Genomic DNA, 11,368 nt, shown 5'->3' with positions numbered 1-11,368 from the left:
GCTGACTACCTCGTTTCTTTTACAGTTTATTTTCTTTAACTGCAGGATGAAAAATGATAAAGCAGCATCCTTTCATTATCCTCATTTTATGAGCCATGGCCTTACCTTTAAATATAATCACTTGTACGTTTGCTTCCACAGCAGTACCATGCTTTACCTGTTCAAAGATAACCACTTCTTAACTAGACTACACCTGCCTCTAGTACACTGTCAGGAAACACTTAACATTGACCAGATGTTTAAAAGAACACACATGAACAGTGCCATTTCAGCTGTGAATTTATTGATAAGAATTGTCCAATAAATAGTTTAACACAGCCTAACCGAAGACAGGTTCAGAACTGCTCAACATCCTATCAGTGCTTTACTTCCCACGTTACACATCAGTTCGTCATGACACAAGACCAGAAATGGAGCAGCTGCTTCAGGTCAGAGAGGAAGAGCTAACTTGGAGGAGACAGGAGTGTGTTTGATACAAAACCAATGGGGGGGGACTTGTAATTCTTCTTGTATTTCAGCATTCTCAGTAAAATGGCTACACATGGAAAGATGCAGTGCGTGAAATGTTAAACAGACGTTACCAAGTGAAAGCAAAAACGTCACTAAAACACAAGAAAAGTCAGCCATCTTTGACCAAAGAGAAGAATGGGTCTTGAAATAACTTGATGAACTTCTCATTTCCCCCATTTTATTTCATTCACTACACCTGCCTTTTGCAATGTGTCTGACGGGTTACAAAGCCAATTTTATCTAGAATTCAAATGCAGGGGAAACACGCCAAGCTACATTCAAATGAAGCTCGGCATCTCTGTGTAGATCCACGATCTTCTGTCTGCATTTGAGTTTAAAAGTGGGCTCTTGTTCTTGCTTCTCTTAATGAGCATGGGGTCTCCCGCGGCCTCTGCCCATGCCGCCGCCAGGAGGTCCATCCATACTGCTGCGTGGGTTCTTGATCGTCTCATCCACTGACAGGATGAGGCAGGCTGCCTCTGAAGCTGCCGTCAGAGCATTGATCCGCACGATGGATGGTTCCCAGACGCAGGCGGCGTAGTTGTCTGCAATGTCCTCGTTGTTGATGTCCACACCGTACCACATACCACCCTGCGGGGAAAAGACAGATGAAGCGCATAAAGTCAAATAGAGCCGACTTCCCTGTTCCACTTCTGAAACTCCATTAAAGTGTCTTTATGACCAAATCTTGTGTAGGATTAGGGAAAACATGTTTCGTTTCATTTCCTACCTGTGCGTGTTTGGCACGCAGTTTGTTCAGGATGTTGGTGGCGTCAAAGCCGGCGTTGTCACACAGCTGTCTGGGGATGATCTCCAGGGCCTTGGCGTACGCACCGATCAGCAGCTGCTGTTTTCCAGGGATGGTCCTGGAATAATCCCGCAGGTACTTCGACAGCTCCATCTCTATGGCTCCTCCACCCGCTACAATGGAGTCACTCTGGAAATGGGTCAGCAGTAGAGTCAGCTTATTGCTGTCAGTGTGCACAGAAGGGCTGATAAATCAAACCGAAGTAAGGCTCTAGATAATAATCAAATTGGAACAAGTATTAACTTAATCTTCCTGGTTTTGTATTAAAAATACTACAAGGTCCCCTGAATTTAGCATCGAGGATGGGAAGAATTCCCAGATACAAATATACATTTCTAACTAAAGAACCGACACATCACTTAACAGATGTTTCAACTCCAAATCCTGTAATACAGGCAGAAAGAACAGTTAACAGTAATGCTAAAAATATAGAATAATGTTTATTCCTAATGGCTACATGTAATGACCTTTCTTGCACTTGCTGTAAAAACATTCACACAAACTCCATGCATCGACTGACCTTGATGGCTCTGCGTACGATCATGATGGCATCATGGAGTGATCGCTCTGTCTCCTCTGTGAACTGCTCTGCCCCGCCCCGCAGGATGATAGTGCACGTCTTCGCCTTCGGGCAGCCCTTGAAGAAGTTATACCTACAGACAAGACGTGATGGGTGTGTGAGAATCATGTCCGTGGTTCACTCTGGAGATGTTAGGCCTCTGAAGACGGATTGAGGATGGACTCTTACCTCTCTCCTCCAACCTGGACCTCCTCGAAGAGTTCGCACTGTCCCAGGACATCGTCCGTCATGGCACTTACTGAGGTCTGGATGGAGCCACCGCAGGCCTGGAGGTCACATTACACACGGTTAGTCTTGTTCATGCCAACATGCCATGTCTAACATAAGAAATATGGGTTTGCAATCCACAAGTGCTTTCAAACGGTCCTTTTTTTTCACATTAATTATTTTCTTTTACTATATATCCATTTTAATCATTTGTTGAATATTTGTTGTTTGTTGGCCTGTTCACAATACTAAATATGTGGACTATTTTCAGTGAGTCCTTCATTGACAGATAAACAGTTGAAAGTCAAAACTATAATGCAAACATTCATTGACAGCGTCATGATTCAAGAATACAGATGTATGGTTCAAAGTGTCTGTGTCTGTATGTGTCTTACCATCATGGTCCTCCTCAGATCCTCCTCCTGCACCCTGCCAGCACAGAACAGGTCTCTGTCAGCAAAGTACTGGGTGGCCACATCACCGATGGGTAACTTGGACAAAACCACCTTGGCTCCTGACTTGTAGATCTTCTCCAGTTTGTTGTACAGGATGTTCCACTCTGCATCCACAATGGCCTGGTATTCCTGCAGAAATGAATGGAAAAAAAACACACTTTGTTTTACAGAGGGCAAAAAAAAGAGATCCATTTCACAAAACTTCTGGGCTCTTATTTTACATCCTGATGCTGCGTTGTGGTCTGCATACCTCCACAGATTTTACGCGGACCTCAGCATTATCCTTCTCAGCCTTCAGCTCCAGCTCCACATTGAGCAAAGCAATCTTTGGGTTCTCATAGCGTTTAGGCTGCATCTCAAACCCAGCGTAGGAGAAGGTCTTCTTGAACGCAACCCCGGAGATCATATGGGACTCCTAAAAGAAGAACAAATATAGAAAGTATGACACAGATGGGTTTGGAAATTTAAATAAATGAATGATGATTTGGCAAACTCAACTAATATTAACCTTTTTAAAATGTTTCAACCTTTATTTCATTTCTTCATCTAAATTTTTCATGACTGACCCATACATGTATTCCTCTGAACTCTAACCGCTGCATTTCAGAGGCACGTTTTGTTTTAAGTGGGAATACAAGTAAAAGATACAGACCTCAAGGGCTCCTCCCTGGACCTTCTTGATGCCAATCATCTTCAGAGACAGCAGCTCGTCCAGAGACATGACAGCGTCCACCACCATTTTGGAGAAGAATTCCTTCTGACCAGCAATTAGCTTGGAGTTCAGGGCTGTGGCTGCACACCTCTCCAGCAGCTGCCTCTGCTCTCTGAGAGTATAGAAAGACTCAATTGAACTACAACCTAAGGGAACAATATTACTTCATGGCTCATAGCATAGATCAAATGCTTTGTAGCTGCCATGTGAATAACGTGGTGCGGTGAAAGTGTTCACTCACTGCTCGTTGTCTTTCTTCACAGAGACGGAGATCTCCTTGATCTTGTTGACAGCGAGGTTGGTGGCGGTGCGGAAAGCTCTGATGATGGTCTGAGGGTGGAGACCATCCTCCACGTACGACTTAAGCTGCTTCAGGAACTCGGCAGCCAGGAGAGTGACGGAGGTGGTGCCGTCCCCGACCTGAGGAAAGTACAAAGAAATGAAGAAGATTAGGAAAACGTATTTATATGATGATGTTTCAGTGTCAGGTTAAAATTTGAATCCACCACTTTCATATTGTGCTAGTTCTCATTAGGCCTTGGACTTTTAAAAACACTTCTCACCTCAGCATCCTGGGAGCGAGCGATGTCCACAAGGGTCTTGGCTGCAGGGTGAACCACATCCAGCAGTTTCAGGATGGTGGCTCCATCATTGGAAATTGTGGCCTTGCCTGGAAAACACAACCATTCACACATTTTTAGTGAGGGTGAATTCGTCCTGAGACGCATTCCTTCCATCCCTGCACCCATCTCTCCTCACCTCTGCCATCCACCATCAGTTTGTCCATCCCTCTGGGCCCCAGGGTGGTCCTGACAGCCTCAGCAATCACCTGGCAAAAAACAGGCGCATTTAGACAAATTTGGTAAACGCACAGGGAACAAACACACACTACCAAGGCAGAAAAAAGACATTTCTCTGACCTGGCAAGCATTGATGTTACTGACGAGCTGGGGGATGCCCTGAGACGTGTCTGTCCCCTCCTTCAGCAGGATAACCGGTGTGGACTTGAGAGAGAAGGGGATAAAGGAATAAACATGAGCAATGACTGACAGAAGAGGAAGACGTGAAGGAAAGGAAGTAAGGCAGTCGAGTAAGCAGAACTCAAACCAATCATCTAAAATAAGATATACAAGTCCTGTGCCCCCTTATATGAAAACGTGAATCCTGCTCACACATTTTTACAGCCATAGATGCTCCTTCGTGAGAATCTCACAACACAAAATATCAGATGCTACATTATGAAGCATGACTGTGACCAGGTACAGTTGAAATACAAATGGAAAACAAAACTAAGCTATTGAGGGGGAATAATAGGTGATGAGGTTTTCATTTATAAAACTATAGCTTAGCAATAGTTCAATGTTGCTGTTAATCATGTTTCAAAAAATGTGCAGTGTCATTTTATAAATTGTGATTTTGCTTATACTTTGTATATTGAAATACCAAAACATAAAAATATGTATGTATCAGCCATATTGCTAAGCTCCAGCACAGATAGTCATTACTTTACCATCTAAGGCTTTAACCTGAAATGGTCAAACACAGGCTGTGGCTGGTGCTGTAGCTGCAGGGTGTGATGCTTTTGTTACTCATCAGACATGACAATCAAAACTAGATGTCTGCTAATAATACTGTGCGATGTCGCAAACTTATGTCATAACACTATTAATATACACAATAAATACCGTTTTCTGAACATTTATTAGTCGCAGATTTTAGCAAAAGACTGATCAGCTTTGTTTGGTCTTTGTCCGCTTCAGTCGAACATGGTTCTCTGGAGAAATATAAAAGCTGGGTGACCAATTTCTTTTAGAAATACATGTTAGTTAATCGGTTGTCCTGACAACCTCATCAGCACAGTTACAGAGCCGTTTGCAACATGTTTCCTGCAACCGCTCATACAAAGAGGCTAAGTTAATCACACAGCAGCTAACTTGATAACAACCGAAGACAAAGCTGAAATTACCCACGTTATCAAAACTAATACATAGGTAAAGCAAACTGCCCAAGTTCAAACGTTTTCAAGTTAAACATATTACATATTTTATCAATAACATAGAGTAAACTGTGTTAGCTAGCGTCGCCATTAGCATCGTTTACGCCCATTGATTTGGTGCCCTGCGAGGCTAACAGTCTGGCTAAAAATAAAGCCGTTTTAAAGCCATTTTTCACAAAATGATTGCTTCCAAACACCGCCACAGAGATGTCGTCTCAACTTAGAGCAGTCCAAACGCAAATGCCCGCCGACAGACAGAAGGATGGGCACGGATTACACATTAGAGTCGGGCATGAATGCTAACGCACTCACCATCATCTTTGCAGTTCCTTCGAGAAGCTTTCCACCGGCATACCATCCCACAATGCTTTGCGAGAACAAGAGCTGATGGGGGTGCGTTCAAGAACACGATGCGACATTTTATCAACGATGTGTATTTTCTTTTTTACACATTTTCTAAATTAAAACAACGACTTATTTTTGTAATCAACTTTTATTGAAACGTAAACACACAGGAACTAAACATAAACACAGACTTATTGATGAACAAACTTCTCTTGTGCAAATTCTGGTAGTGTCAATCACTAGAATGGCTCTCAAAGTGTTCATTTAGTTTGATTGAATTGACTTTGATTTGATTTACATTTTTTATTTCAAACATGTAAAAAAGAAAACAGAAAAAGTCATACAGAGAATAATAATATTACACAACTAGAAAGCATATAGATGCATAAATACCACTTCTAGTATGGCGCAGTGTTCAATATCCAATAGATAAACAGGACATTATGAGATCATCATATTAATACATATGTAAAACATAAATGAACAGACAAACTGTGACATTAATTTTAACATTAGTAATAAATTATAGAAATACAACTTCTGATAAAATATGTTGTTTAGTTGTTCTTATTTTATTACTATTATTATTTTTAGTGACTGCTGTTGAAGTGTGTCATTGTGGGTGTTAAATACATAATCTCACTTTTTATATATTTTACACAGTTAATGTATATATCTCATCTCATCTTCATCCGCTTAACCGGGGTCGGGTTACAGGGGCAGCACCTCTAGCAGGGGACCCCAAACTTCCCTTTCCCAGGCCACATTAACCAGCTCTAACTGGGGGATCCTGAGGCGTTCCCAGGCCAGTGTGGTGATATAATCTCTCCACCTAGTCCTGGTTCTTCCCCCAAGGCCTCCTCCCAGCTGGACGTGCCTGGAACACCTCCCTAGGGAGGCGCCCAGGGGGCATCCTTACTAGATGCCCGAACCACCTCAACTGGCTCCTTTCAACGCTCAGGAGCAGCGGCTCTACTCCGAGTTCCTCACGGATGGCTGAACTTCTCACCCTGTCTCTAAGGGAGACTCCAGCCACCCTCCTGAGAAAACCCATTTCGGCCGCTTGTAACCGCGACCTCGTTCTTTTGGTCATGACTCAGCTTTCATGACCATAGGTGAGGGTAGGAACCAAGATTGACCGGTAGATCGAGAGCTTTGCCTTCCGGCTCAGCTCTCTTTTCGTCACAACGGTGCGGTAGAGCGACTGCAACACCGCCCCCGCTGCTCCGATTCTCCGGCCAAACTCACGCTCCACTGTCCCCTCATAACAGATTGTTATTTTGCAATGTGTTATCTTTTAATTTCACAGTGAAAACTTGCCCTAGTGAAGAGGTGCGTGATATAGTAAGCCAGATCGTGAAATATTTAAATCATGGTATTGTGATACATGCTGTATCTTGCAGGATTTCAGTTATTATAATATTACGATATAGTTTAAACATCTTCTTTTGTCTTTAGTCTAAATGATTTGAACAATAAATGACTACACCTGCTTGGTCATCATACCCACCTTAGTGTTTCTCATGCATGTAAATACTAGTGTCCCAAAGTGTTGTCACTATAATAATGTTGAGGTATTTGCTTGTTTTTGTTAAACAAATTAAATATCAGTGTTTTCATTCACGGCGGGTTATGTCGTATTAGGCAAAACTTGTGAAGGACACCTGCATCTCTCTGTGGAAAGTTTTCATTCGCACACAAACATGTTCAGACCATGGATGGCTCAGACATGCAAAGGGTTCGCGTGACATTTTCTTGTCACCATCCATTAACGTGTCATATTGAACAGAACCCAGCGCCACGCTCTGAGAATTTGCATTCTATACGATAACAATGATCCAGCTGCACTGTGTGTTTGTAAAGGTGGTTGTCTGTCTCTGTTTGTCTCTGCGACAGACTGGCGTCCTGTCCTGATACTCTGAACTTCTCTCCTCTGTCTGTATCACTCGTGTCTCATCAATGCATTTCACTAATTCCCCGGAGTTGTTTGTGCTTTGTCGTCTCGCAGGTCTCTGCTGATCATGGTGGCGCCTGCTGCCGTGGTCCTGCTGCTATTATAATCTATAACCTTAGCTGTGCTTGTTTCTACTATTCTGCTGTATTAACTGCCATAACATATAAGTCATATTCACATTACTATAGATATTATTATAGTTACTGGAAGTCTGTCTGTCTGTCTTTGTCTCTCTCTGTCCATCTGTCCGTCTTTTCTCTCTTTCTCTCTCCTTTTCTTCCTCCCCAACCGGTGCAGACAGATGTCCGTCCTCCACAGAGCTGGGTCTGTCTGATGTTCCTGCCTGTAATAGGGAAGGTTTTGTTGCCAACGTACTCTACGGGTGAATTGTTGGGTTTATGTAAATCATAAATAAGTCATAGAGTGTGCTCTTTACCTACTGTGTAAAGTGTTCTGAGATAACTTTTGTTATGATTTGGCACTATAAATTAAATTGAATTGAATTGAATTGAATTGAATTGAATTGAATTGAATTGAATTGTGTATCCCGCCTCACGTCCAATGTCAGCCGCGACCCTGATAGGGACAAGCGGTTGAAGTTCATGGATTGAAGATGATGGATGGCTTGTTTATTTCTCAGTGGCATTTCAAGTGTTTCCCTGGGAACTGAAGAAACAATTGCAAAACTAAGCTCTTTTCAGTACTGTTTATTCCATAGAGATTACTCTGAAGTCAAAGTTAGTTCGTTTTTAATCCCAGATAAAAAGATTGCGTATAACCAAATACATGATCAAATTTTAACAGTGAAAGTAAAAGTTTATGGCACCTTTGTTTCAAGGTTTATACGCTTATAATTGTTATCCCTCTATACAGCAGAGATGGGAATTAAATGATAACAAAACATAACCCTGTAATGATTAACTAGGTGTTTTGTGACGTCGCACATGGCAGTCGGCCCAGTCTGTGCAGGTAGAGCAGAGGCTGCAGGTAGGTACAGCTGACTGCAGAAGCCAAACTCATGGGCGTATATTGACACTTCATCACATCAGCTGGGACAAGTGCATTCATAGGCCAGGTGATGATAATGGGGAGGTAGTTGAGGGTGAGGACGGCTTGGATGATAACAATGGCGATGAAGGCTTTCTTCTTCATGGAATTCATCTCTCCTTCACTCCTCGGCTTTCTTCTTCCAGCATCCTTCATCTTTTCCTCCTTCCTTCCTTCGGTCGTTCTGCTCTGCTCTCTCTCCTCCGTCCTCGTCCAGTCTTTCTTTCCACTCGGTCCCCTGGTGGAGGTTTTTTTAACGTTTTGAGAATAGACAGGCTGCAGAAGGTGTCTATGACTAGAACCGGGAGCAACACGACGCACAGTATGATGACAGAGCGCTCAACAATAGAGCATGAAGCCAAGATGATGAAAATGCACCAGGAGACACCCAGACATCCCCATTTGTACTGAGGAGACTTGAACCTGGAAAGAAAGGAGTGGGGAGGGAACACACCACTATCAACCCCAAATTTAAACTAAATTTAAAGGTCGCAACCTGTAAAAAAAAAAAAAAAAGTATAATAATAAAACAGGTTGAGATGCTGTCTAAATACTGTGAAAGTAAAATGCTTAATGCACAGAGAAATGCACACAGCCTGCATTCAGAAACTGTTCCTTTAAATGGTTTTTGTGATGTCACAACCTCGTGCCGCCCCTTCCTCTAGACCCCCATGGGACCTCTGAGATTGTAAAAAATGAATGGGCCTCAATGCAGATAATGTCATTATCTGGTCCCAGTCGTTCTATGCTCCGAATTAGAAATATGTTGTCTGAAAATGTGTCATTTCAAGAGTTTCAAGACAGTTTCTTTTGCAATTGTTCAGTTAAAGGCTGTAGAGAGAACACAATGAGAAAGACCACATGTCATGTCGCGTATGTGACGTCATGCCATCACCCTTTCTCACAGTGATTCACAGTGACGATCAAATCAAGATGCAAGTGTGTTTTACTTCCAACAGGCACGGCTGTAGTGGAGCCGAGAAAATTGCCATGTCTGTACCAGAGGACCCAGCGCGGGTGGTGACGTATATCATCCGCGTCGTAAGCAGTGAAGAGTTGTAGTTCACAAAGCTGCATCTCACAAAAACCTACCATTATCAAACTTCTGTGAGATAAATCGTAGGGTTTTTTTTTGCATGAAAAATGATCTTTAAAAACCACAAACAACATATCTGAACTTCATGGCACAATTCAAACAGGACCAGATAATCATTTATATTAGCCATAGGAATACATGCATCAGGAATTCATATTGAGGTCCCATGTACCGGGAATACAATGGCGGGACATCGCCACTACAGTCCTTCCCCGGCTGAAATGAAGACAAAGAGTGCAGATACAGAAGACCCAGAAACACTGACCAATCAGAGCAGAGTGGGCTTTTTCAGAAGGGGGTCTTAAAGAGACAGGCGCCAAAACGGAGCGTACAGGTGTATTCAGACAGACAGTATAAGTAAAAAAATAATGTGTTTTGAACATTAAAGCATCTAAATATGTTTTAGTCAAAACCCAAAACACAAGTATGAACCTGAAAATGAGCATAATATGGGACTTTATATGTACTGTATGTCTAAGGCAGGGCTGCCCAACCCTGCTCCTGGAGGGCCACTGTCCTGCATGTTTTAGGTTTCTCCCTGTTCTAACACACCTGAGTCTAAAGATTTTCAAACCTGTGACAAGCTTCAGCTGCTTGATAACGAGCACATCATTAGATTCAGGTGTGTTGGAGCAGAGAGAAACCTAAAACGTGCAGGGCAGTGGCCCTCAAGGAGCCGGGTTGGCCAGGTCTTAGGACATCGTGGCGTGTGTGGCTTTACCGTAGATAGTCGATTGGTCGCACCACAGCCATATACCTCTCCACACACACCAGACAGAGGAGCAGCGGCTTCATAACGAGCGGGATCGAGGTCAGGAAAGTCACCACGGCCAGCACATTGTTGCTCTGCCACAACAAGTGATTGATAATGAATATAGGCAAGCCCAGGTAGAAAGTCAGCTGAGTGATGGCCAGGTGGATGGGGAAGAAGTCTGCAGGAAGGACACCGGCAACCTTTGACCTTTGAATTTAGAGAATGATAAATAAAGCCATAACAGTAAGTGGATGAAAGCAATAGAGTTTAAGGGTTTTGTAAGAAGTGGTATTCACAAGGAGTATAAGGCTTCACCTAGATGCTTCATTAAAATCTAGTAAAATACCTTTGTCTGAAGATGTGACAGATGAGCCAGAGGTTTAACGGAGCGCCAACGAGGAATTCAAAACATTCAGCAATTATGAGGATGAGTAAGCCTGCTGAAGCTCCGTCTAATTTACCAGCACCATCATCATCATTATCATCTTTATAAGGATCACACTCAGACCATAAATAAACTGAGTCTGAGGAAGAAGAGTTTGCAGCGGATCCATCCATACTGCAGAGGAAGAAGGAAGTCCAGTGAAGACATTAAGCCTTAAAAGCTTCATATATACGCATAATAAACAAGCAGAATAACATGAGCTTGCCATTCTTGTAGTTAAAGTACAATGACAACAGATTATTTTTGCCTTTCACTATGAATCTCTAAGGAAAAAATCCAGAGTAATGTAGCTTTGACAAACCTTTCAGTGTGAGTGGCGCTCAAGGCAGCTGGGTTTGTTTCGTGTTGAAGGTTCATTTGAAAAAAAAAAAAGCTGCTGCCTTCAGAAACACTTAGCAAGACAGATTTGCATGAAAATGACAGTTAACAGACGCCTACAGTGTATCCCACTGTGTGCTG

The 11,368-nt window shown here is 42.7% G+C and overlaps 1 protein-coding gene across 1 annotated transcript; it reads right to left on the bottom strand.

Annotated features, from left to right (window-relative positions):
- Positions 1–261: 261 nt before the first annotated feature.
- cct7 (chaperonin containing TCP1, subunit 7 (eta)) lies at positions 262–5,618 on the bottom strand. Its single transcript, XM_083936643.1, has 12 exons — positions 5,581–5,618; positions 4,193–4,276; positions 4,032–4,101; positions 3,836–3,942; positions 3,514–3,692; positions 3,213–3,384; positions 2,811–2,975; positions 2,501–2,689; positions 2,067–2,164; positions 1,839–1,971; positions 1,241–1,447; positions 262–1,101 (listed from the first exon to the last, which is right to left on the bottom strand). Exons 1-12 carry the CDS (start codon positions 5,584–5,586, stop codon positions 874–876), a joined length of 1,638 nt encoding a protein of 545 aa, XP_083792769.1. The 5' UTR covers positions 5,587–5,618; the 3' UTR covers positions 262–873.
- Between the last annotated feature and the right edge of the window lie 5,750 nt (positions 5,619–11,368).

The sequence above is a fragment of the Echiichthys vipera genome, assembly GCF_963691815.1.
Source record: "Echiichthys vipera genome assembly, chromosome: 22".
NCBI classification, from domain to species: domain Eukaryota; kingdom Metazoa; phylum Chordata; class Actinopteri; order Perciformes; family Trachinidae; genus Echiichthys; species Echiichthys vipera.
This window is presented reverse-complemented; position numbering and strand designations above follow the sequence as displayed.